The sequence below is a fragment of the Poeciliopsis prolifica genome, unplaced genomic scaffold (assembly GCF_027474105.1).
Source record: "Poeciliopsis prolifica strain line A6 unplaced genomic scaffold, Auburn_PproV2 SCAFFOLD031, whole genome shotgun sequence".
Taxonomy (NCBI): domain Eukaryota; kingdom Metazoa; phylum Chordata; class Actinopteri; order Cyprinodontiformes; family Poeciliidae; genus Poeciliopsis; species Poeciliopsis prolifica.
Genome location: NW_026562406.1, coordinates 5,834,821 through 5,862,425, shown reverse-complemented (window position 1 = coordinate 5,862,425; position 27,605 = coordinate 5,834,821). Strand labels below are relative to the sequence as shown.

Genomic DNA, 27,605 nt, shown 5'->3' with positions numbered 1-27,605 from the left:
AAGCGGATGTGAGCGCACATACGGCGGAGGATCCAGACGGGCTCGTTCAAACTAACCCATCTCTCTCCTTACTTCGCCACAGCACCCAGATGTGCCCATCTCCAACAGCCGTGTGCAGTCTTCCAGTGTAAATTCTGTGGACTCCATGTCCAACTCTGCCCCCTAGTGGCACAGCTGACAGTGTGGGACCTACTTAACCCACAAACGTACTCTCAAGAAGGGAAGGAGCTCGGAAGGGCTTCCCTGTTGCCGATTGGTCCACAGCTCAAAGGCCTGAGCAGCAGCTGGAGACAGCCTGTTTAAAAGCCTAAATGGTCAGGGAGGGGAAGAGGCAGGGTGGGGGGATTGACCGGGCCCTGAGATCCTGGGCATTAGTAGTAGGACACTTGATGTTGTGGAGATGTTTGGAAATATTCAGACAAACCTTTCTTTCCCTCAGGATTGTTGGACTGTAGAACAGAGCCACTGTTGTTTTTCTTGAACAAGAAAAAGGATTAAAAAGAAACAAACTGATAATCAGGGGATTCACTGTATAATAAAGACCACCACAGGGAATAAAGGTTGGGCGGGGGTGGGTGGGGGTACGGGTAATGCATTTGTTTTAAAAAAAAAAAAAAGTTTTTTTTTTTTTTTTTTTTTGCTTTCATTTCAGTCTTGTACTTTCTGGCCTGTATCTTATACCAATATCTCTCTCATCTCTCCGCTTCCCCCTGACGTGTCACCATCTGCACAACTCTTAACTTATTCTTTCTCCGTTCTTCACCTTCCAGACCTCAGATGACTTCAGAACACGCCACCTCAGCAACCTCAAACACACAATGTACATTGCCTTCGCGTACACTCAGGCCAAAGATTGCAGTTCTAGTTTTGTGATACTGTTGTCATGTTGAATTGTTGGTTTTTTTGAAGGGTTTTAGCTGTTGTGTAGAACTACAGGAGGATCAGAATGTGTGATCCCATTTATAGACTTTTCTTTAAATATGAGCCTGCAGACATATCATACAGCTTCTAGCACACACGCACACACACACACCCACACCCACACGCACACACACACGCATGCATACAGTACAGCGCCTTCCAGAACTATCCATACCTCCTGAATACGTCGTTGCTAATTACAATCACAAACTACAATGGGTTTCTCTGAGAGTTTATGATTGACTGACACAATATAGCCCATGGTATGTCGTTTTAAACTTTAATTATACAAAAAATCTAAAAAGTGTGGCATGCATTTGCATGAATTCCTCCAGTAAATACTTTATCGAACCACCTTTTGCTGCATTTAGTGTGTATGCCTCTTATGGCTTTTTCACATATTTTTGCCAATTCTACTTTGTGAAGTACCTTGAACCTATTCAGATATCTGAAGACTCTCAACTGGATTCAGACTTTATCTTTGACATTCCACTGTAGCTGTGGTTCTGTTCCGGGTCCTGGTTCCGCTGGAAGACGAACCTGTTCTCAGGTCATTTAGGCGGCCTCCTCAGGCCTCCTTTCTCCTGCCTCCTTCATGTTCTCAGCCTGTCCGTGTATGCAGAAGGCCTTGTCTTCTTATGTTTGCAGCTGTGCCTCGCCCTTTCCACTTTTTATTTAGCTCAAATTTGGTTTTTCTCAAAAATATGTCATTTATCCCAAAGGGAAATGAAACGTTGTCGCATCTTATACCGTCCAGTTATCTTCAGAGTTGTTGTGGATGTGACCCCGGCGCTGCTACTCCAGCATGCTGCCACTTTGAGCGCCGCAAGTGTAGAATAACAAGTTGATGGGTGGAACATTTTTCTGCAAGTTTACGTTATTTGAGAACTCAAAACAGCTTAAATATCTTGACAATCTTTCCTGAATCTCTGACTGTTTTGGTTTTCGTTAGGCTGTTTCTTTAGCCATGTTCTCCAACAAAAACCTCAGAGGGTTTCACAGAACAGCTAGGATTAAATTAGAAAAAGATTCTTTTTTTATTTATAGTTATTTCACGGTATGAGAGTAAAGGGCGGTCAATACAAATGCATGCCAAACTGCATGCATTGTGTCCTGTCACAGAGAATCCCGAACAAAAGCTTGTGATTGAAACACGACAGAAATGAGTAGTTTTGCGAGGCGCCGCACTGCGAACACACTCAGACTTGTGAGAATCGTGTTGTGTTTTCATTGCATGGACAAGCGTAAGTATGGACAGCTGTATCCCTTTTTGCTTCTGCATACCTCATTCCTCCGACTCTGCCGTCTTATAACCCACAGACGTTTCCCTCGGTTTACAGTGTCACTTTATATTTGGCATTATGTGGAGTTTGACGACTAATTAATATGCTGTACAGAAACAGATCTTTCTCTTTTTTCTTCCTTTTTTTTGGGTAGTTATCTGCACAGTCCCCATGGAGTGGAGAAGAACACATGCACTCAGCATGACTTACAAGTTGCACAATTTAATATACCATCAAGCTGTTTTGTTACCAAATTAAAATGTCTTTCCTCTGACCATTAAGGCACATCCTTGTATTTATACCGTCACATGCCGCTTGTTTTTCTTCTACACCCGAGACTTAAAAGTGTTCTTCTCGCTCTCCCTATGCCTTTTCCATGTAAACAATATTGCTGCATAGCCATTGCTGTCTCATGTACAGATTATTTTTATAAATATATATATATCTTTTTTTTTTTTTTTTCCCGTTTACAGTAAGCCCTCAGTGCGCTCTTCAAAAATGCCTCACGAATCTAAAGGGTCTTCCTCTTGTTTTGTGTCCAACTGTAACCCGAAGACACAGGGTATCGAGAACTACCTGAAAGGTTTACCTTATCTGAATCTTCTTTAATCAGCCCAGCTCCTTGGCGTCAGAGCTGAGGAGGAGGAGGAAGAGGAGAGGAAGACACCAGAGAATCTCCACACAAAGAAGTGGCCTTCCCGCAGCAGCACAGCCAATTAAAGGGAGGGAGAGCACTGGCTCTTCTGCTTCGTTTTTAAGAATGTGGTGTATTTCCCTGTTTTAAGCTGGCGGAAGCTGTTCCATGCAGTAATTTTAATCGTCCTTACCGATCTCACACAAGCCTGTTTTTTTTTGTTGTTATTGTTTTTTCTTTTCCTCTGCGTATTTGACGTGAAAAAGGGGAAAAAGAAAAAAAAAAGTTTCTGAATCAGACTGAAGTGCCTCCTTGTTAGCATGATTTCCAGACAATGCCCACACAGACATCAGCACTTTGTTTATTATCTGACTGTCATGCTCTGTTTGCTTCGCTGGGAAACACAAATACACGTAGACTTGCACAGTTTGTTGGAAGGGAAGGGAAAGAGGAGTCGCAGACGGAGCGGAGTCTATGAGGGAATTTTCCTTCTTAATGTGATGTACAGCAAAGTGCTGAGTGCATGTGAAAGCCAAACCCACTGTGTCAATCAAGTCCTAATAAACTCTGTATTATAGTTTGAATACTCATCTGTTCATCTGCCTCTTTCCTTCCCCTGATTGCTCTGTGGATGTGACCATGAGGCCACATTCACAAGTTGGAGGCGTGTTATAAGACATCGACCCAATTCCCCTTTTTTATGGTTTTTGCACACGCACGGAGGTGAAGTGGCGGCCATTCATTAGTCTGTCCAACTAAACACACATCGCCATTAAAATACATGTGTAAAAGGATGAAGATGGTATCTGTTTCTTTGATCCCTTCAGTTTCAAAATATGCAAATCTTTTTTTTTTAATTAATTATTTAATAAAAAAAAAGTGAAATAAGAAAAGTCTAAAGCAAATCATAATGTAAAGCACATTCAAATCTGCTTTGAGGAAATTAAAAGCTTCAGAAAGCACACAAAGAAAACCTTCTTGTAGGGTCGACTGTTTGATCGTTGGCTTACAACTTTGGATTAACTTTAGACAAAAGCGACGCGATGCAAACCGGAGCCTCATTAAAAGAAAATCATGTACTTGCCAATGAAAAGGGAACTCATTCGATCAGGTTTATGACCTGGTTTCTAGTTCTCTTTGTCCCGTGTTTCTTTACAGTACAAGAAACATGGGAGTTTTTCCACTGTGTGATGAATCACCCGTCACACGTCTGTTTGTTCTCATGTTGAACGAGGGAACTGGACCACAAGGCCGTGGGGTTACAGTTTAAGGTGACTTCAGTTTCTATTTTCCTGCTGCCACGGAGTTATTAAACACCTCTTTTTCTCTCTCTCTCTCTCTGTACGCTTGTTCTGACTCTGATCACATAAGTGGTTTCCTTCTTCACAGCTCTGATCTGATCTGAGCTGTTGCCTCTGACAGCTTTCTTGACGATTAGCCTGTTGAGACAATATTACCCTTAGATAACTTGTGTTTGGATTGGATGGAGTGAGCAAGGTTCCTAAAACACTCACACAGCTTTACATAATTTATCCTTATTGAATCTAATCGTCTACACTTTGGGGTGAAATTCCAGAAACAATAATCTGGCCAATGATGCTGTTTAGCACGTAAGAGGAAACAAAATGTTAATGTTAAGAAAAGAAATCCCATGAAACATTTATAGGGTCTTTAAAAGAAAGTCTTCTTTCATCCCGTAAGTATCATCTCACACTTTGAAAATAAAAAAAATAAAAATCCAGCTTTTATGAGAGGAAAAAAATATGTTGCATTTGGTTTGTACTGTTTGTACTCCTAAAAGCACCCAGCATCTAAGCTGCAGCAGAGGACTGGTCAAAGATCCCTTTTTCTGTAACATGTTCCAACATTTTGAAGACTTTTAGGAGAAGACTAGAAAATTCCTGAAGAGATTTGAATTGGGCCTGTCAAAGTGTGCCCGTCGGTTTGAACCCAGCGTTCTGACGCTGCAATGTAATCAATAGCATGTGGAGAGTCACATTGGCAAATTTTATGCCAAAATTAGCCAATACGCTGTTACCATGAATACTGTCAGTAATGTGGGGCATCACTAGCATGTTGTCTGTAATTGACTCACTCCATTCAGTACACTAAACATGGCTAATAAGTAAGAGAAATAGCTCATATCTTATTTAAGGCAAAAGGCTAATGCTAATGCTCTGCCTTTCTGCGCAAGGCAGAGCCCTAACCCGAGAAACAAAGATCATGCAGGCTTATTGCACCGCCTACAGTGGGGGCCAGTGAAATGCTAAAGTTTATGTTAATGTTAATGCACTGTCTTGTTGTGCAAGCCAGTGCCCATCCTGAGAGAAAAAAATAATACGAGCTAATATAATTGCACCGCCTATGGCGGTACACTAACCTGACAGGAATATGGAGGCTTTTATTTTGAAATTTTCACTCAGCTTCATCTTTAATGGCAACACTAATCCCATGTGTAACACTGGTTCAGTTCATCAATTATATAATGGCCAAAAGAGCAATTACCTGATATAAAAAATGTCAAGGCTTTCATTTTGAAATTTTCAGTACACAAATACCAAGTGTAAGAGTTATCAGGTTAAATCAGTTATATAATGCCCCAAAGAGCAATTACCTGATGTAAAAATGGTCAAGTCTTTTATTTTGTAATTTTCATTAAGCTTAATTTAAAATTGCCACACTAATCCAGTGTGTAACAGTGGTTGGTTAAAATCAGTTATAAAAGGCCCAAAACACAAGTAGTTCTAAAGTCCAGCTCATTCCAGAGAGTTCTTCCATAGTTAGAATTACAGTGATGCGTTTTTGCAGTCCTAATCAGCTGCTCTGCCCTGCTGTGTTCCGTTGCTATGCTAATGGATCCTCTGCTTACTGTCTGTGTGTGAGACAGAAAGATGGAGAAAGAATCCTATCTTTGTGAGACACCCAGTCAGTTTTTATGAAAAAATGTCACGCAATTATTTGGATCAGCTGTTCTGAAATAGAGACACATCTAAAACATGCAGAGCAGAAGGCCTGAGCACTGGACTGAGAAGCACTGACCTAATGTGACACTGGACATATATATAATGGTGTGTTAACCCTAAAAGCGTTTTGAGTGTCAGGCGCGTCTGGTTTGCATTCAGTCTATGTGGAGGCGCGTCGAGGGCTATTGCATCTAGCGCAACGCAATTTGAACCGTTTGTAGTGTTTGACACATCTAGCACATGCAACACTCCACATATACTTTGAATATAAACCAGAATCTCCTGATGCCCAAAGCGTGTTTGATGTGATTGCACCATTTAAATATTTCAGCAATTTTTTTGTTAGTTACTCGAAATGTCAACAAAAGTAATAGCTCCAATACCGGGGCAGAGCCGCATGTTTTGATATATATATATATTGTGAGGGGGCATGCAGCGGTACGGGCCGTATTAACAGTAGTAGGAAACAGCAGTTTTTTGAGGTGAAGAACAATAGGTGCCTGCCATGCAATGCATGGAGTGACTGACAATGCATACAAAGTATATACAACCAGGGTACCAATAAATGAACCGCAGGTTACTTTGTTCAAAACTATTTTTTATTGGCTTTTGCTTTAACTGTTGAAGTAAGATAACAGTGATGCTTTAAAAGATGAAACTTTCCTTGGTTTTGGTTTATCAAAGTTTTTATAGGAATAAGTAAATATTCTGTGTTTTAAAAGCAAAAGTCCACTAAATATGTCTATTAAAAAGAGAATCCATGAAGCCAGATAGAAACCTCGAGTTGCTGACGTGACATTTCCTCCTATGACATTGAATTTTTGCCAGTCTCATCCTGAGATATCAATCATTCTTGCAGGAGAAAGGAGCCAAACCAAGAGAAACATTGTTGCCCTTGAGTTGCAGTTCATGGTCGGTGAGGCTGGACGGAAGAGTCATTCAGGGTCTGCCCCACTGACCTCTCTCCTCTGGGTGCCATCCCATACAGGAAGCCGTCTGCACCGTGGCATGTTTGTTTATGTGTGAATCAGTGGACCTAGGCACTGGACGTTATCTCACGCAGTTTGTGAGAAATGCTTGTCGTGTCCGTTGGAGCGTCCTTGATGACATGGCCGTTGGATCGCTTGGTTGGTTCCCCTGTTTATCTATCTGGTGATAGCAAGATGGCCTTCAGGGAGAAGCTCCTATATATACAAGAGCTCCCAAACATCCCACAGATAGAAGTCGGAAAGCCTCTGCAGCTGTCTCTGCTACTCAGCTGACCCTTTACATCCCAGACGTAGGCTAACGTCTTGCTGAATTGCTTGTGTTCCCAGTTATTTTTAACACTTTATTTTTCAAGTAAACGCATCAGAAATTCCCACAAAGCAAAATGCTGCCCGCAACTTTTAAGCTGTGTGCTGGCATCTCCTATCGGCACATGAGGAACATGACAGGTGAGTGAACAAATCCCACCGGACTGACAACCAGCTGTTTTGCGCTACTTCCTGCTTGAATCCACACTTTTTCCAGCTGATGTCTGCATGAAGCCGAAAGCAAGTGAAAGAAGGCAGAACAGAGCCAAATGTGTTCTTGTATTTTTTCTCGCAGTTTCACGTGTAAATGTGATGTTCTCCTGCTTTCCAGGTCTTAGAAGAAATGCCCTGGCAGCGATCCATCATGAGCTGAACAGGCTGGCGGGTCCAGGCCCCAGCAACTGGATCAGTCAAGTCCGCAGACGCAGCTCCCTCCTCAGTGAGTTGTTTTTTTTTTTTTGCCTGTTTTATTTTGCTTTTCTCTTTTTTGTACAGGTAAATCTTAGTGATGAACAGTGTTTTGTTTTCAAGAGAGACCTGTTCTCAGCCATCAGAGAATATTGATACATATTGTCAGGAATGCGGTATCAAATGTTGGACCCTTTGTTGTAGCCGTGTTGCTCAGACCAAATTCTCACTTAAGACCCACATATTTTCCTGATGACGTTAGATACAGGTAATCGTATTTAACTTATGTGTGGAGAAAATGCCCAACTGTTACCCTGATGAGGCCCTACAGCAATATTTGATGCACCTTTTCTTGTATTTGCTGAAAATGTAGGTTATTAGACTGTCAATATTATTATTGGGAATGTGAAAAACATCAGGCTGAGCACCTACATGCATCACAGTCTCTGAGATTTCTCGTTGTCGCACTGAATTTACAAAGCTACAACACACATCATCCCAGACCTGTGGAGTTGTAGTTAACGCATGCTTTCTGCTTAAGGCTCTCAGATTCAGGAGGAGGACGTGTACAACGAGGAAGAAATGTCCTATGTGAAGCAAGGAGAGGATGCACTGCAGAAAGCCATCAGCATCCTCAGCGAACAGGACGGCTGGACGGTGGAAACTGTAGCTGTGAGTACAATGCAGAAGCCAAGCTTTCACTGAAGTTTAAATTGACTTTGGGTGTAATGGATACAAGTCTCAGGCAGAAGCAATCCATCTTGTTTGGCGAGGGAGATGACTGCTGGATCTCTTCCGACATTTCTGCAGGCGAACGGAGACAAGGTTCTGAGCAAGGTCTTGCCAGACATTGGGAAGGTGTTCAAACTGGAAGTGGTGATGGAACAACATCCCGACAACCTGTACGAAGAGCTGGTGGAAAAAATGGAGCAAATGGGAGACTGGAACCCCAACGTCAAACAAGTCAAAGTAAGAAGGAAATCTTTTACTGGGGATAACTCCAGAAACAGTATACAGGACTTAAACTCCATTGGTTTGGTGACATTTTGAACCGGGATGTCCCAGATTCTTCAAAAGATCGGACAGGACACCATGGTGACCCACGAAGTGTCGGCAGAGACGCCAGGCAACGTGGTGGGACCGAGGGACTTTGTGAGCGTCCGCTGTGCCAAACGTCGAGGCTCCACCTGCTTCCTAGCTGGAATGTCCACTCAGCATCCGAAAATGCCAGAGCAGAAAGGTGTAATCAGGTAAACGAATGGGGTGGATCATCTGCCTGGTGCACTGACACAGCATTCAAACACAAGATTGTCGCTCAGATATGTTCGAATCAGGTCTAATTTGTGACATCTTGCAGAGCCGAGAATGGGCCCACCTGTATAGTGATGAAGCCTTGCGCTGAAGACCCGAGTAAGACTAAGTTCACCTGGCTGCTGAGTCTAGATCTAAAGGTACATCACAATACTGGAATCACAAACCTGTGTTCAAAACCTACTGGCATCTCCAAATCTAATCCCAGATTTGTCTCTTTTTTTTCCCTCTGCAGGGCTGGATCCCAAAGACAATCATAAACAAAGTGCTCTCGCAGACGCAGGTGGACTTTGCCAGCCACCTCAGAAACAGGATGGCGAATAACGTTTCCATGGAGATGGCTCACGCCTGCTGACACGAGATGCCTCTAGAGCCAACAGAGAGAGAAACTTCTGCTCATCAAAACTCTCACCTAAATCTGCTTAGTAGACTCTGAAACAGTAGGCACTCCAGTGAGTTTTAGCAAGATCCTGGAAAGATTGTGCTTTTCTGAAATCTTGAGGAAAACCTCAGCACTTTTCATCAAAGACAGAATGAGTTAAACACACATAATCACAACGCTATCGTTGATAAGCCTATAAAAGTTCAAAAGATATATTTTAGTGTACATATGTGCACTGTGTGCACTTCTACCTGATATGGGTAATTGTTAAGCAAAGAACAGGGTTTTGATATTCGCCCCGAAAAATTGTAGCGGATTTTAATGATGTCCTTTTAGAAACACAATTTAGAAATATTCAGATTTCCCAAGCAAAAGCACTTATGCTCTGATGTAAACTTTTTGAATTTAACATTTAAATAAATAAAAAATATGTAAACACCAAAGGGGAGCTTAGATGTAAAATACAGATATGAAATACAGCCTGTTGGTTTTTTTTTTTCAGCTTCTATACTTTTCAGTGTAACCCTTAATGTTTGATCATACATTACATGTCAACAGAAGCCAAGACTTTGGGAAGTCACAGCATTTTCTCCTGTATAACACTTATATTTCCTCACTGACCCAAGCATCATCCCTGGCTGATGAGTCTCTTTCAATATCAAGCTGACTAATTTCCTTTCCCCTGTGGTGAAAATGCACTTTTATTTCTGCATGTTATTTATTGATTTTTGCATAGTTGCATGACATCACAGCGACTGCTGGGTGTCACTGATATTTATGCTTTCAGAGAAGAAGTTGTAATAATTGTGTTGGATTAGAACTGGAATAAAGTCTTATTGAATATGTATCTGGTTACATGTTTAATTTAAACACACACACATATAATATATATATATTATATGTATATATATATATATATATATATATATATATATATATATATATATATATATATATATATATATATATATATATATATATATATATATATATATATAACAAGCATACTTGTTTGCACTATGCAGTAGACTAAAAAGGGCTGATCACAAAGTTTTCCAATTGATGTATGTAAAAAAAAAAATGTAGGGGAACATGCACACGTCTGACTTTAAAATACAAAAAGCACACTTTTGATTTTTGTTGTTAGCATGACAAAATGCAATACAAACTCCAAGGAGGTTATTGTAGAACAGAGTACACAAAATTAATTGGTCCTCTGGTTATTCACAAGTAAAAAACCAAAACAAACCCAAATGCGAGCCTTAGAACTCAGCTCGGAGAGTTCACTTGTTTTTTCTGCTATTCTGCTTAGGCAAGGAAGTGGAACGGTTTAGTGGCTTTCCTTAAAAATCTGTATAAAGTTGGTCATCAGAAAACACTCTCCTCCTTTCTGATGGCCTTTCACTGCTCGTTCTGCCAGAATGAGCAGGTGTTTGGCCTTTCTGATGTGTTAGGAGCCCAGTGGCTTCAGCAGTTCAATGTAAGCCAGCAGCACATTCCCCATGATCAAGTAACTCAGAGTTTTCGTTCCAAACAGGAAATCTGTCCCTCATTACTGCCCGTTATGTAACACTTTGCCAAATTTCTGTAGCTTTATTCAATCCAAAATGTTTTGCAACGGATAATTTTCTTGGACGCAGTGCAGACAAGAGGGGCCAGAATGAGTCACGGTGTAGGACTCTCACTTCCCGTCTCACAGAAGTTCTCTATGATCCCACTTCATATCTGTGTGATTATGTTATATCACCAAAGCTCAAAAACGTTCTTTGAACCTGGAACTGAGATTTCGGGATCAAGGGCTTATTTTTTTTCTCTCCTTTTTTCCGCAAACCTTATCAAACGATTGGGTTCCTGACAAATATCGGCATTGATATTTACTCCCAAATGTTTGCCGACACATACATGTTGGTGTTTAAGCGCCAAGTCCTGCTTCATTTCATAATCTTCTTGAAAGAATGTTTCATAGTCAAATGCCCTAAAAATGAAAGCAAAAGCAGATATGATCAGAGTGGAGGAGATTCACAGATCGTGCTCCATTACTAGTACATTGGCGGGGAGATGTGGGAAAAATTTGACCCTGGACCAGAAAAGGGAAATAATTTCTTTGCAAAGAAGTCATGCAATGAGAGACAGACAAAACAAGCTGTCTGGCAGCCATACTGAATCCTTGGCTGTGATGCCAACATTGATTAATTAGTTTTTCTTTTCCTGTCTGGAGGTGAATATGGGCACATTCTTTCTGTATGGAGTTTGTATTTTCTCCATCTCTAAGCATGGGTTATATGTAGATACTCTGGCTTCCTCCCACAGTCAAAAACATGAATGTAAGGTTAATTTGTCTCTCCGAATCGCCAGTATGATTGGAAATTACATGGCTGTTTGTCCTGATGGACTGGTAACTTATCCAGGGTACTTCCACCCCCAAACCTCCTTTGGGGGCGGAGGTCTGGGGACTAATTATTTAGAGATTTGCCAGACACTTTAGACAATGGCAAAGACATTTTGAGCAAAGTGGATAGAGCTTCCTTGTAACACTTTAAGAACTGAAATCATAAAAAGTACTAAACAGAGCTGTAAAAATCCCAATAAGGAAACAATATGTGTTTGGGTTTTCACACCGTAAGCTGACCTTAACAGAAGGAAGAAGAAGAAGAAGAAAAACTTAAAATGTGCAAAATGTATATTACAGAAATGCAATGAATAACAATACCTCACAAACACAACTAACACCAAGAGAGTTAAATTCTGAAGGCAAGATATTGATAGGATAATACAGATGCAGAACCATTCCTTTAAAATTAAAAAAAGAACCATAATTTCCCATCCCACTTTGAAAATAGACTCTTAATGTGGAAGAGATGCTGGTTTCCACACATCTCATCAGTGTGTTAAATCACTGGCATACAGACTGAGAAAGACATTGGGAATGGGCTGTTCTAGGAATCTGTCATAGATACTCCACCTTGGCTCCCAGAAAGCAATGACGTAATGAATTTAGTCTTTGACAGGAAACTACAATTCCCAGGATGCACTGGAAATTGCTGTGGCTACTGAACGGGGGAAGGGAAGCTGAGATTGGAGGGAGAAACAATCAGAAACTCAGGTACTTTTTGCACGCTTCTTATCCCACAGTAAAGCTGGACGTTTCTTTGCATGCCATGTGTTGAGCGTGTTTAATGGACAATAAAGTCTGAAGTGGATTTAGTGAGCGCCTTGTTGTCGGATTTGGAGATCGCCTCCCTCTCCGTTACAGTTCAGCAGAGCTCCAGCTAGCCCCGTTAGTTAGTTAGTTAGCCTGGCAGCTGGCTTTTCTTTTCTGCGCTTCGTGGGAATGGCGGCACGACGACGCGTAGTGTTTGTGTCAAAAATATATATATATGTATATCCAAAGTCCCGCAAAGAGTTTCGACGGGCTCACGTAGCGAGAATGTATAGTTCGTTACGCTCTCTCGGTTTGCGATAAAGCTGCGTCTTTGTGCCAGCGGGGCTGCTAGCTTTCTGGTTGCTAGCTGACGGCAGAGCGACCGTTGCTGGGGCTGGAGCTGTCACCGCCTCTGCGGGAGACTGTCAGCTCCACGGACACTTCAGCTCCACGGAGACTGTCAGCTCCACGGACACTTCAGCTCCACGGAGACTTCAGCTCCACGGAGACTGTCAGCTCCACGGACACTTCAGCTCCACGGAGACTGTCAGCTCAACGGACACTTCTGACATGGCGCTGCGCTGCGCCTTCACTCCGACTTTAAACGGTTAGCACATGCTACTGCGCTCACGAAAACATGACGCTAATTAAAAATTGTACCTGTCTCCAAATACAAATGTGATAGTGATACAATGTGAGGTACAACTCTTTTGTAAATTTAGTAATAAACACTGTATTTCGTGATAAGTTGACATTAATACCGTTGAAACCAGGAGTTTAATGTCTGAAGTTAAATCAGACCAAACCTCTCCTGTTTTCTGTTACCTACTGTTTGTTAAACGCCACAGAAATGAAATATATATATTTTTAAATGTATTTATCAATATCTTCAACATAGATTATCATGATTGATTGATTATTGATATAATCGTCCATGTATTTAGTGATAAATTAATCATTAACTGGAGAAAACAGATTCTTTTGATGAAAAGACAACATACTCAGAGCAGGAATTATGCCGTATACGTTTGCATTTAAGAGTAAATAAAACCTTTTTTGGTCTATAAATATGGTTCAGTTTTAAAAGACAAGAGGATACAGGACTCATCAAGTGGCGTAGTTTTAGCTTCACCTAGTTCAGATTCTGTAAAGAAATCTCCTACTAAGTACATTTTCCTGTCCAATTATTAATTGGTAATGAAAAAAATTATCAAGGACTAAATGATCATTCGTTCATTACAAGAATATTGCGTTATTGCATTTTAAGCAATAATTTGTTTATTTTGGAACTGAGAACTGATTATATTTTTCTTTCATAAGAGCTTAATTCTATTTTAACCTTTCATGTTTAGTTGCAATATTTTTGTTCCTTCCATATCAAATAATTATTGCTCTTATTATACTTTTCAGATATTGTGTGCCTTCTCCTTTGGAGTTGGGCCATACAAGAACTGTTCTACATGACCCACACTGCAATATCTTCTTGGCTTCTCCGCTGCAGTTGAGCTCACTCAACAAGCAGGCTTTTGACAAACTGCATTTGTTCTGGGTGCCAGAATCATGATGGTTCTTGGACGGGGAGAACCCAGCCCTGAGAAGCAGCAGCATCATGCAGCTTCTGTTTGCCTGTGGTGGGGCTGAGCCGCGGAGGAGAGGAAGGAGGCAGGGTTTCATGACACTACGCGCTGATTCTGAGAAGCTCTCGTCGACCTGCATACGCACATTCCCCCACGATCGAGGCCTGTGAAACCCCCCCAACTCGGCTGCAGACGAGAAGAAAAGAGAGAGAAAAAAAACGAGATGATCCAGACAATATGGATCGCGGTGACGTTTATGTGAACTCCGGCTGTTGACATGAAGATCTCTGCGCATGTGAGGAGAAAATGAGAAAAGTGTAGATAGAGACTTTGAGTCCCTCCTGGTGTGCACTACAGAAACCATGCCGGTGTTTGCCCCGACTGCTCAGCCCATTTCCGTTCATGACTTCGGAAGCCTTTAGAGGCCACGATCGGGAGCAACATTAACAGTCGACACGATTACGTGCAATGGAAGAAAACATTGATGTCACATCACACACAGAGGTACCTTCATTTCCCCTTCTTCTCCAAGCTTTAATCTCATTGCGGTGTTTGGGCTTACGGTAATTTAACACCATTAGGAGCACCTGCTATGTGGATCAACAAAACCAGGCTGAGTTCTCTCTGCTCTTGCCTTATTCCAAGTGTCCCCTTCCAGGGGGGAACATTTTCTCTCCAGGCGTCATCTTGATTAGTTCTGAATTTTTAAAAATGTATCTTTAAAGCAGGTTGCCCTCATTGCTGAAATCGCAGCCTGAAGTCAGCTGATGTCTCTCTGCCTTAGCTGTAATCTCTGATCTGGCTTGCTCGGCAGGTTGCTGCAGTGGCAGCTGACATCGCATTTCTCTTATCCCTAACTTGGTTTTGTAGCCATAACATTACCTCCAGCAGTCTGGCCTCTATCCTTGCGCGGTGCAGCGCTTGCAGACGGTCGGATAATCGTATCATTAATGCTGCACGCCCATTGAGTGAAAGTATTTGCAAAAAAAAAGCAAGGAGATCATTAACTCAGGCTGCTGTCTTTGCAGGAAGTTTTATTATTTACAAAAATTAATTATGATAAATGTAGCACTTCTACTACTTCTCCCCCTTCCCTCCAAGATTGGTAAAGAGTTTTTAGGCAATATATTAAGTCATAATATGAGATCTGCTTTCCTAATGACTCTCACTTTCTGAGTGAGTGAAAATGTATGCGTTGTTTGTTTTACTTATGTATTTAAGCTTATTTGTTCCTCTTGTCAGGGTCTGAATGGTTTGTCACATGAACGGAAGCCTGTAGAGGACATCACCAATGGACATTCCACCTACAAGCCTGTAAGCTGCAAGCCACTTCGCTCTGATCCCATGTAATTAATTGTTGCTTGGAAGACTTAAGTCACCGGTGTGAACTCCTGTTTTTGTGTAGGTCATTAATGGAGTGGCCAAAGGTCACAATGGGAAAGACCACACAAACGGAAGCGCACCTTTCAGATCTCTGCCGGTAATAAAGCTTTGTTAACCAACTACAGTGCTGGTCAGAAGTTTGCATACACTCGTCATCAGCATGAATGTCGTAAAATTTGAGCTTTTAAATATATTTTTGCATTCTAATACTTAGAAAAGGATTCCTTATCAAGTTGCAGCGAAATCGCATGTTTTTGTTGCCATTAACAAGAATCTTGAGCAATTTTGGTGTCACAGTTCTCACTTCTTATCTGAAAAGGTAGTGCCTGTTTAACCTGGTTTGCTGGGACTGACATGACTTTTTTAGCATAATTTCCTTAATGTTCATTATTTTTAAGGTCAGATCCCTCACAGATGCTTAGTTGGGTGAATAGTGTTTAAAGATGCCCCAGAATGCAGCCTTACAACTTGCATCCCACAGCAAGTTGTAAGGCTGCATTCACAACAGCCCTGCTTTAGTTTACTTTAATCAAACTCTAGTCTGTTTGCCAAGAAAGTCCGGTTTGTTTCAACATCAGCGTTCACTCGAACCTAAAAAAGCTAACCCTGATCCACCTAAAAACCAAAGTCTCAGTTTGGTTGACCGGAACGCTGGTGTGGTTTGAATGCACATGGATGCAAGCAAGAACAAGAGAAGAGACACTCCAGCGCCGGGCATTCTGGGTAATTGCAACCAAAACAAACATGTGAGTCTAGCAAATGTGGACAAAAGAGAAATCCTACAACTGCTTAAATGTGACTTTGTTCCATTCTTGTTTACATTTCACAAAAGAAGGAAGTTAAGTCTATGTCTTCTTCAATGGTAACTGTGCCAGCTGTAAATGTAACAAATGTTGCAATTTTGAACTGGAGACCCCTTGGTCAAAGTGGTCATCACTTCCCAAGGTGTTGCTGAACAGCGGCGCTAAGATCCTGTGGGACTTACAGGTTCAAACAGGCGAAATGAGAATGGTCCACCGACCAAATAAAACAATTAAATCAATGCTAAATTCATTCTGATGAGGAGTGGGTGTAAACATCTGGCAGATACTACTTACAGTAGCAGGATTTATGTAATGCCGTATGCATTTATGGTTCAGATTTCAGCACTGAAGCAAAATGGCATTCTGCAGACCCTGACAAAAGGTGGAGACAAGCCCAGTCCCACAGGTAAATGATACACACACATACCTTTTCATACCTGAATAGGTGTTTATGCTAAATATTGTGCAGTTGCTTTTGATAGACCCTTGCAAAAAGTGAGTCTCGTCACATTCTGAAGAGTGCAGCTCTGTCTAGAAGACGCCTGTCCTGGTTGAAGGCTGCAGTGAAGCTATGATTTGTTTGTCCCAGTTTATGTTGTTTTTTGTTTTGTTTTGTTTTTTACAGTGGATCAAGAAGACGCTGATCTGGAAAAGGCCAGGCAGGAGTGGGACGCGCTAGATAACATCCAACCAGGTCAGCTGCCTGTCACTGCCTCACCTGTCTGAGTCAGGCGGAAAAAAAAATCTGTTTTGACGTGAACTGTAAGTTGGAAGCAATTAAATTAGCCCAAGGAGATGGCATGGATAAAACATTGAACTGATTTATTAAAGAAAATATTTACATTGAATGTTTAGCCAAAGGTTTGTTCACAATAACTAGGAAAGGCCGGGCGTGTGGAGATTTGTGTAGTTTTGACAGATTTTTTTTTACTGCCTGCCTCAACAGCTCTAACTGAGGACTCAAACCCAACCCCACTCATCTCCTTCAATGAAGCTCTGCAGTATTTCCAGACCACAGACCTTGGAGATTTGCTGGTAAGAAATGCTACATTTTATCGTGTGTCACACACCTCAGCTCCAGGTGTGCATTTGACATCATTTCTTTTTTAAAGATTAATTATTCTTCAACCAGGCAGTTTTCTTGTTTTTTTTATCCTAAGAAAGACCTCATACCTGACAGTTCACACTGTTCTCTAGTGGCCAGCCTTTCAGTAGACATTTTTTGTTGTGTTTTACTGCTGTTGTAAGCAAATAAAAGAAGCAAATGTAAGCTATGTTAAATTGAAAAAACGTCCAGCTAATTTTCTGAGAGGCCATAGAAAACCTTCAGGTATTCGCAGTGGATTCTAATTCCTGAAAAATTGCATTAATGTTAAAAATGTGCAGCGTTATTAGAGTTTTTAGTGTTAAATACGTGAATTGGTTATCTAGTGTTTGTTGTTCACACCTAAAACCCTCCATCTGCAGAAAAACATCCAGCCAACTATTCGCAGGACCGGTCTGACTGCGATCGCACACTTCCTGTTCGGACCGCCGCGATTGCACAGGGAGCTCCTGGAGGAGAGGGATCTTGTCTTTGCCATTGCACAGTGTGAGTGCATGTGTGTGGTTGTGTGATTTGCCACAGTTACAGTCATAAATCCACAGTTTGTCTTATAAAGCAATGGCTTTCTGTGTGTGTGTGTGCGTGTAGGTCCTGTGGATAACAGCCAAACAGTCCACATGCGTGTCCTGCAGACCATACATAAAAGGCTGATTGGAACCAGGCTGGACTGTCCTCGCTACGGTCCACACTGGGAAAACATTGGCTTTCAGGGTCAGCTATTTGATCGTACATCTGGTGTTTTAATTCTGTTGAGTGATTAAAGTTATTTGACCGTCTTTATCCTAAAACTAGATCACCTGGTAGAGCTTTGTTTCCAAAAAGCTAAACAGCAGTTCCACCAAACAAAGTGGCATTACGGTTAGGCCTGTCGCGATAAACGATAAATCAATTAATCGCACGATAAGTTAAAACTATCGACCTCATTTCAATTATCGGCTGTATCATGTTTTTCCTGCCTTTTTCTCTTACTGTTGATGACACTGAATGAAAAAAGGCTCAACTCCGGTGCTCTCCACTGAACCTCCCTTCTTTATTTCCTTAGTGTAATGCCTAGCGTGCGCTGCACCATCTTATGTCGCGGATTGTCGGCCCATTATCAAAACCTGAGAGACACATTAGCCGACAGAAAGCCTGTCTATAACGGTTCGATTGAACCGTGTTGTGTCCATCAATGGACACAAAATAATAAGTCCAGTTCACTAAGTTTGAAACCAGGCATTAATCAATTCCTTACTACAATCTACCTGCAATGCATGTAGCTAGTGTCAGTCTGACTGAATGAAAATCATTATAACCTATTTATGTCACGTTAACAAAGAACAACTGAAAAGTGACCAAGTTTTCTGGTAGTAATTTCGCTCCAACTCCTCCCCTTGTTATTTATATTTTCTTTTCACGAAATGTTGAATAAACATTCATGTTGTTTCGATGTCTGCTGGACTTTGGTTTGCACCGTGTCAGCTGTTCGGGATTCCCTCGTGTTTCCCCTCAGAAAGCACGAGGAGAATCCGCGCTTTCTGATTGGCTACCGGTCACATTCAACAGGCTGCGTTAAACTCCCAGTCTGGGCAAATCTTTGATTTAGATCGAAGCAGCCACGACCGATCTAAATCAAAGATCGGTTGTGGCCGATCTTTGATTTAGACAATCAAAGATCGGCCACAATTGACAATCTTAGAACAATTGCCTGATGAGACAATCTTAGAACGAATAACGTTCTAAGATTGTCGTTCGGGGTAAAAATTCTGTAGTTTGAACTATTGCATCGGGCAGTCGGATTCTTCTCTATTTAAATCTAATTATTACTGAAGGGCAAATAATATACAGACTTCATCATCTGCACTCTTTTGGTTGAATGCAGTATTATTTCCACTTTGGCTTTATGTTGTTTACTTTTTATTCAAGTACATTTATTGTGAATGGAGACTGAGAATCTATTTTATTTTTGTTTTTGGTTGTTTTATTTATTTTGTTATCAGTTCCAGTGTTAAGTGTTCTTTTGAAAGTAAAGTGTATCTATCTTTGGCAGGAAATCGCATGTATTATTACGTAATTTCCATTAAATCAGTGTAAAAAGGTCTTCAAACAATATTATCGTTTATCGCAATAATTTTTTGAGACAATTAATCGCCCAGCAAAATCTGTCATCGTGATAGGCCTAATTACGGTGTCATATGGTTGTTTGGTGTTTTTTCAGGTTCAGACCCGGCCACTGACCTGCGTGGCACTGGGTTTCTTGGACTGATGCACACTCTGTACTTCGTGATGGACCCAGAAACTCTGCCGTTGGCGAGAGATATCTACAAGCTGTCGCAGCATCCTACACAGGTGTCTTCAAGTCTCGAAACACAGTCCTAAAAGATTTTGTTCATGGCAGAGTCTACAAACGTCATGCTAGCATTTTATATAAATACTGTAGAATTATGTGGAACTGCAACTTTGCTAGAAATTCTGAAATATCTTAATTATTCACATCCTGCTTTGTAAATTCTTTTGACTCTGAAACTTTTATCCATATCCATACACTTAAACTTGTGAGATGAAAATAGAGCCTGTGTTGTCTGTCTTAGAATATTTGTCAGGTCTTCAGCAATCGCACATATATGTGTAGAGATATTGTTTTTATCTTTCACACTGTTATTCTTGTTGTTTCTGCTGAGCAACCACAAAAAATGTAAACATTGAAACAAAGTATTTGCTCCTCATTAAACCACTTGCCTACAATTTTAGTTCTGGTTTTTTGTAGAGATGCACAAGTGAATCAGAGATCAGAATTACACATTGCGCTCAACCAGTAAATAAAAAACAATGAATAAAATTTATAGTGGTAAGTGGTTTAACAAAAATATTTTCCCTTTTCAGCATCCTTCAGTGAAAATGGTCAAATTTGCTAAAGAAAACAAAGTATGAAGGAATGAGACTTTTGCATAATGCATTACTTATTGTGTATATTTTTGTTGTAGAACTTCCCATTCTGTGTGATGTCAATCAACATGACCCGCATTGCTTTGCAAGTCCTGAGAGAGGAGGCCCTGTCCAAGTGAGTCACACCTCCTTTACCTTTGTTTTTGTTCTATCTGCTTTGATGGAACAAAGGTTTGTTCTAGGTTATCAGAGGTTTGCTCTGATCAACAAAATGACAGAAACGCTCCTAGAACGTCAGATCTCAAAGGGAGGATGAAATCATGCTGGGGTGATTATTTGGAATGATGCCATATCCATCATCATTCATCAAAAACCAAGTGAAAACGAGATGTCATTGCAGCTCCGTTTAGAAAGATACTAATCACTGCTGTGGGGCTGAAACAATTCCTCAAATGATTCGAGTACCTCGATTATTAAAATTCCTCGAGGAAAATGTACCTGCCTCGAAGCTTTGTGAATTTATGTTTTATTATTTAGCGCAGTGTGATCCGGCCGGAACTTTATTTACATTGCATGGAACTATGACTTCTGAATTGAGTCTCTGAGTTGATGACAAAAGCTAAGTGTTAGCGGCATAACGTCCAATTTTCAAGCTGGAGCATAGATATTTTTCATGAGCGTATTTGTGAGCCTGCCTCTTTATTATTAAATTTAATATAATTTCAAATCTTTGTATCACTTTTCTTCAGGTTTTACAAAGTGAGCTTATTATTGTTACAGGTTAATTTTCTAAACTACATAAAAGTAACTGTTTGGGATGCTCAAAAATGAAAACTTGGACTAATATTGATATCTGATAGTAACACTGGTGTTATGCCAGATGTACCAATATTTTATTCTATACTTTTTTTTAAATCCGATTAATCGTAAGAGTAATCGACAGATTACTCAATTACTAAATTATTTGTTGACAACAACCCTATACTGCTTTACTTAAATTAATAAAGCAGTCAGATTTGTTGCCGGAAAGGGATGTGTAAATAAATTATTCTAGTTCCAAAACTTAAAAAGGGTTCTGCAAGTTCACCTTATTAGAAGTCATTTTAATAACAATTTACTAGGTATCAATTGAAGAAGAAAAAGAACACAGTTCTGATCAATAAATTGATTTGTCTTTGAAAACGCTTACTGTAGTAAGCCAAGTTTATTAAATTAATCCGAAGCAGTTTGCCTACAGTAAAAGCCACTGGTCCTTGAAAAAGAATGCAAAAAACATGGTTATTTGAAGACACATAGTTGGTGTTGCAGCCATTTTTTTTTTCTACTGTAAGAAGATTTTAAGTTGTGATCATTTTGCCTCCATCCACATCAAACACTTGCGCTGGGGGGTCAAATTTGTATCATTCATGTCAGGGTCCATGAGCTGCAAATTCAATTTTTAATAATAATGCAATCACAAGGACTGTTGTAGGACGTTATCGTTTAAGCTCGATATGTGTCGGCTCTGACGGCTCCTCTGTCCCGTGTCTGTGTCAGGGAGTGCAATCGCCGTCAGCAAGTGGTCGGTGTGCTCAATGAGTTTTACGTTGCCACATTTCTGCACGTCTACCAGCTGTGGAAGACCCAACAGAAGACGATTGCCGACTCTGGCTTCGTGCTAAAAGGTAAAAACAGTAGCTGTTTTTTTGGGCGGGGCGGGGGTCACATTTACCAAGCAGCTAAGAAGCATTAAAAATGCATTTTCAGTCTGGATGAAAATTGGCTGCTTCAAAACAGTTTTGCACATAAACAAAATCAACAGAAATGTATTTCTCAATGTTATGTTCCCTGCTTCTTATTTCAGCACAATATGCAAGTTCTGTCAGTCTTAACTTCCATATTATTTTGTAAAATGTCTTGCTTTTCTTTTCACAAACATGTTTGATTTTACCGAACTTCCCTCAAGTTGAGAATTTCTTCGTTTTCTTTTGACACGTAGAAGTGGAGCTGTTTGCCAAAAAGAACCCCAAGCAGATGCTGCGCCGACTAGAGGTCTTCCTGAAGGAGAGGCAGGCGGGTGGGATCCCCCGCGGGATGTCACCAGACCCTCAGGCCCAACAGCCCTCTCCCAGCTTGGGGGGCTCCAGAGCTGGGATGGGGCAGGGGAGCAGGGGAAAGGAGATGCACTTCACCGGAGTGTGTGACCTCCCACCGGACATGGAGGGAGAGGCCAGACTTATCTAAACTAGAGTCAGTGAGTGTGTGTGCATGAGAGCTATCCTGTCCATGAGTTATTCGAACACTTGTAAGTGTGAATGGCTCAGTCAAAGCAAGAACAGCTCGGCAGTCGCTGATCCGAGGTCTGCTACCCGGATCGACTCACACACTATTCTTCCTACAATGCTGGGGTGCTGCACTTTGATCAGATTAAGATTGGTGATCCTTCAGAGTTATATATGATTATTGTTTTAATTTATTCTTTAAACTCGGGACGTAGGTCTGTCATATGTATAAAAAAATTTCTTTAATGTAAGATGTCATTTAAAAAAAAAAAAAAAAGAGCAAAAGGAAGTGAATATTTGCACTTTTCTGTAGTTGTCGTAGCCAAAATAACAGCTGCCAAATTCCTTTTGTTAAACTTGTCTAGAAGTCCAAAATGTACATGTTCATGTCTCAAGGGTTTCTAAGCAAGGAACCAATCAGCAGGAGAGCAGCGCCGTTTAAACCCAAACCGGGTTGAAGACGGTGTGCTACTGTGCTGAGTGGAAGGAATAAGACAAGAAGCCCAGAGAGGTTTTCGAGTTCTTTCGGCAGGGATCAGAAATCATTTGTAGAGCGTGTTTATAGAAACCTGAGGCTTGATCTGAAGGTGGAATCATTTTTGCGGCAGGCGACTGAAACACGAGTGGACGTACAGTCTGTGTGCGTGCAAGTAAAACCAGTTGAAAAAGATCAACTGCCTTCAGGTTTAGCGAATGTTCTTAAGACGACTGTCTTAAGAACATTCGTCTGTTTGATTCCGACTTCCCAGTTGTGCATAAAAGCGCGTCAGACAGACGTGTCGGTGAGCAGCAGAAGTCTATTAGAACATTCACGAGTCGTCTCACTTCTAAACTTCTTGCAAAAACAGGAAAGAAGATTTTTCTTTGGTGTGGGTGTGAGAGTGTTAGGCATGGGCCTGAATGAGAGTATGATGAGCTTAAGTTAAAAAAAAAATAAAAATACCATGGTGATATATCATGATGTTGACCCCAAAAACTCAAAACAAAAAAAAAAACATCTAAAAGATGACATCATCTCATTACAGTCCATTGTCAGGGCAGAAAAGTCAGTTAATCTTACTTAAAACAACACTACCTTCTTTCCATGCCGTAGTTTTTCTCTCTCTTTTATTTTTTTTTAAGAAACTACATCCAAACATTCAAAATTATCTTTCTCGTAATAAAAAAGAAAAAAAAAGTGCAGTAGCCTTCTTTTAGCCGGCTGACTGGCAGTGTGCAGCAGCTTGTGGAGGGGGCAGCGGCGCAATGCTTTGCTCCTTAAAACCAGAAAATCCTCCAATCACGCTGCAAGTCTTACTAAAAGGACTTTAAACCGTATAAATTTTACGGTTTTGACAGCAGAACTTTGAGGAACCTTGGTATACCTTGATGCTATAGCCAGCCCACGCCTAGAGTGTGCGCTCGCTCCCAGACGAAGCCAAGAGTCTGATCTGAACTTTCTCTACATTCCGTTATGAAGCATGTGATTGTAATTTTCTTCTTTTTTCCTTCTTTTTTTTCTGATCAATTGTTCCTTGTGTGTGTGGATGCACGCGTGTGTGGTGATCTAACTGATCTGATGCTGATGAAGGGTGCCTCTCCTAGGAGATGTATGGTACAGTATGCAATCCTTGCTCTTTCTGTATGATAATCAAAAACACTAGTGCTGTATGATGATAGAAATCGTTCCTAATTTCAGGGTTTGTGCACTCGTGCAAGCAAATGAGTGTGTGTTTGTGCGTGTGTAGGTGCGTGTGTGTGTGTGTGAGTGTCATATGAGGAACCGACTACAGATGACGGGGGGTGAAGGACGGAAAGTTTCTTTCTTTTGCACACAGTAGGCTGGCTTTACCGAGCCCCTGGATCCACTGAGCTGCAGAGCCGGTACTGCAGTCAGGCTTCTTATGGTACATTAGGTTAAGACGAAATGTCATCGAACAAATAATTTAGTGTTCTGCTCTAAGCAGGTCAAGCCCTTCGGTGAAGCTGGTCCAGTTCGTATGCGTTTAGAAACCACCTCCCGTCATGGTAGTCTCAATCTGTAGCATGTTCAGGTAGCTCTAGTACTGTAGCATCCTATAGCCTCCTCCTCTTCGTACAGCTTGTTGATGTCACGTCTCGATTCCAGTCCGTAGCGTCGATGAGTGTGCAAACCGTTACTACTACAGCACACGCATTTCATAGCTTTCTTCGGCCTCCTCAGTCAGCATGTCGAGTGTTCTGATGGGACGCAGGTCGGCAGCGTCGAGCTCAAACTTGTCTCCGGAGGTGGCGATGGTAGACTTGGCACCTTATGGCAGGGGAAATGAGTCCTGAACCGCTGCACCAACGGTTTCCTCGGTAAAGGGGACTGTCGACGCACAGTTCAGCTCAATCCTGGTAGCAACCACAGTGAGTCACGCACAGAGAAATCAAAACACAGTAATACATGAATTTTGTTAGGTTTTTAAAAGTGGAATGACACGGGGAGTAGCCATTGACTATGCCAATTAAAATTCATAAAATAAATGGCAAAAAAAAAAAAAACCTATGTCAGGAAGATGTCTCCTGTATGGAAAAACTAGTTGGACGCACTGCTTTGAATATTAAAAGGTTGTTCATGCACTCTGATTCAACTCATAGATTTTAACTGGCTTCAAATTCAGCTTTGACCTCCCCCTTACCCCCTCTTTAGGTTCTTATCAGGAAAGTCCAATTTGTTGTATTTTTATGCTATTTATAGCAACAACAGTGAAAATATATATAAGCAAGACAATTATTGCCTGTCCCTATTGCTATACATTTTTCATCTTTCTGAATCTCACACTATATTCTCCCAGTATTTCATCTGCTTGGCTAAATGTTCTGTGTGCAAATATAGAGCTTCAACATGCCATTTCTTCGGGAGTGGAGTCTTGTGCAGTGAGCGTTCATAGAGGCCTTTGTGGTTAATTGGGTTACTTGTCTTTTTTTCAAACAAATCTTCCTGATAATTGCCCCAGAGCTTCATGGCAACTCCTCTGACTGTTTGGTCTCATTTTATATATATTGCATGTGAACTGTGGCTCACAGGAACATTCAGAAGTTCAAAAAGGAGTCTGTAACCAATGTCTTGAAACTTGAAAGAGTGCAAAACGTTCCGTGAAATTAATAGACCTTTCTATAGGCCATCAATTAGGACTAAGACAGCTCTTATAAATTTGCCGCCAGCAGATTTTTCATTTATGGAGTCAAGGCCTATTCCCTGTGTCATTGTTACACGTGTCTTAATTTATGGACTTGTTTGTTTAGATTTCCTTCTGTTTATCTATATCTGGGGTTGTTACCAGAATTTCCTTTTCCTCTACATCCACTGGTCCAGTCAGATTGTCCTCGCTTCCCTGTTTTCTCCTTGATTTCAAGCCACCGTGTCAAATTAGACCTCCTGCATTCAGACGATGCAGCAGGACGCCTGCCGGCATTGTGGAGAACTTTGCTACGCCGGCATCCATACGTCTTTTAAACATCTCTAAGCTTTTCTTCGCCATCTCCTTTTCCCATTGGTATAACTTGAAGAACGGGCTCATATAGTTTGCCAGTTTATCCGATCGGTGCGGGGTGTTTTGGAGGTGGGAATCGATTGATGATTGTAGATATTTGATGAGTGTGCGTGACGTATGCAAGAGGAAGCGGGCCATCTTCAATAGCCATATTGTGATGTTCGTTTTAATCGGCCGGCCCATGAAACGGGCTCCGTGAAGTCGGACCCCCCCCCCAAACCCCCTGCCTCGTTCTGAAGTGAACCGCACCATCGCCATGGTCTCGTGTTGAGTTCGAAGACGTTTTTAAGCTGACGAGCAGTGCAGTGTATGTAAATCAGGAAGTTTGTACATAGAGAATTAATGATTGTAACTGTATGATTGTCTGTAGGGCATTATACTGAAACACATTGCTTACCTCAAGACTTGAGACAAATCTTTCTTTCTCTCTCTCCCTCTCCCATTGTTCGGCCTCCCTCTCAGGCTCATTTTGCTTCCTTCTACTTTGGCCTATTTTCATACCCAATTGGAAACGTTATATAATTTACACTCTGCACCTAAATATATTAGCCATTTAACACAGAAGCTGGTCAATGTTATATGTATTCTATTTACAGACACTATATAGGCCCAGACGCTCTGATGCACACCTGCGGATGAAAAGCTCCATGTCGAGACGAGCTTTAATTGGCCGATGTCGTTGAAATCAGCTGGTTTTCTTGTGGCTTCAGTGATAGTACAGTATACTTTGGCTGTGATTCGGTGTTTGATGTGAAGAAAACACTGGGGGTGGGGGGAACAAAAATCCTGTCTCTTTCAGCACCAGTCACAAACATTTTAATCTATGATTGTAAAACCAACTCGATATAAGCTTCAATCAGCAGTCATAATGCCGTGTATGCTTTGACATTGGTATATTTTCAGTGTCCAAAACAAAAGGCCAGATTTATCCAGGTTACCAAAACCATTTTAGTCACCGTAACACAACATATTCTTTATATTCTTTATGCTTTTACCATGGTCTTTTCTGTTCCTTTATTTGAGAAACAAACGAAACAAACAACAAAAAAAGCGGGTTCTTGCAGGATGTCGGATGCTCTGAGAGCCGGGGTCGGGACTTCTGTGTAGTTCGGCGGCGGCTCGGCAAATACAATCACTTCTCTCAATATCCTGTTCTTTAATATGGAGGTGTTTTACTGTTGCCGTAGTCTTCATGTCCCTCAGAGCATTGTATGACTATTCTTTGATTGTAGAAGCCCGATTTTATACTGAGAGTTATTTCAGAATACAGTATGTGCTGTTAAACATTAAATGTATTGTATGGAGAAAACTAAATAAATGCTGTTTAAAAACTACACGTTTCCACTTCCTCTTTTGATTTTAAGGGGCGTCACTCAATCTACCTGTGTCTCCATAAAACATATTGGAAAAAATTGTTAATTTATTTCTGTAACTGAGTTCAGAAAGTGAACGTGCTAGAATATGCAGATCATTTTGAGGAATTCAAGGTCCTGAAGAGACAATCTGAGTCTACTGTCCTTAATATGATTGAGACACTCTAAATGGATGTAGATTGTGCATCTGAAAACATGAACAACTGAGGTTTGTAAAAAAAAAAAAAAAAAGCAAACACAATTGTTCGCTCATCCATTAATTATGGTGTTTCTCACTGTTACTCTAAATAAAAAATAAATAATAAAAAAAGCCCAAGAAGCTGAGATCTTGCTACTGTATGATGTGCAAACTTCTGAACACCTTGGATATGGATTGCGGTGTAGCCCTTCTGTTCAGCCACT

General features: G+C 41.0%; 3 protein-coding genes across 4 annotated transcripts in view; all 3 read left to right on the top strand.

Moving 5' to 3' along the window:
- grk5l (G protein-coupled receptor kinase 5 like) overlaps positions 1-3,428 on the top strand; it is a 35,510-nt gene extending 32,082 nt beyond the window's left edge. For both annotated transcript variants that reach the window (XM_055050638.1, XM_055050637.1), the window contains exon 16: positions 83-3,428. In XM_055050638.1, coding sequence (XP_054906613.1) covers positions 83-131 — 49 coding nt within the window. In that variant the 3' untranslated portion in view covers positions 132-3,428. The remainder of the gene's footprint in view (positions 1-82) is intronic.
- Positions 3,429-7,031: 3,603 nt separating this feature from the next.
- star (steroidogenic acute regulatory protein) lies at positions 7,032-10,042 on the top strand. Its single transcript, XM_055050918.1, has 7 exons — positions 7,032-7,237; positions 7,428-7,535; positions 8,046-8,176; positions 8,315-8,473; positions 8,570-8,754; positions 8,862-8,955; positions 9,051-10,042. Exons 1-7 carry the CDS (start codon positions 7,174-7,176, stop codon positions 9,168-9,170), a joined length of 861 nt encoding a protein of 286 aa, XP_054906893.1. The 5' UTR covers positions 7,032-7,173; the 3' UTR covers positions 9,171-10,042.
- Positions 10,043-12,209: 2,167 nt separating this feature from the next.
- Positions 12,210-27,164, top strand: elmod3 (ELMO/CED-12 domain containing 3). Its single transcript, XM_055050681.1, has 13 exons — positions 12,210-12,300; positions 13,750-14,420; positions 15,159-15,230; positions 15,322-15,396; positions 16,439-16,508; positions 16,728-16,796; positions 17,049-17,137; positions 17,570-17,693; positions 17,796-17,918; positions 19,405-19,535; positions 20,171-20,247; positions 21,609-21,736; positions 22,051-27,164. Exons 2-13 carry the CDS (start codon positions 14,385-14,387, stop codon positions 22,293-22,295), a joined length of 1,239 nt encoding a protein of 412 aa, XP_054906656.1. The 5' UTR covers positions 12,210-12,300; positions 13,750-14,384; the 3' UTR covers positions 22,296-27,164.
- The last annotated feature ends 441 nt before the right edge of the window (positions 27,165-27,605 follow it).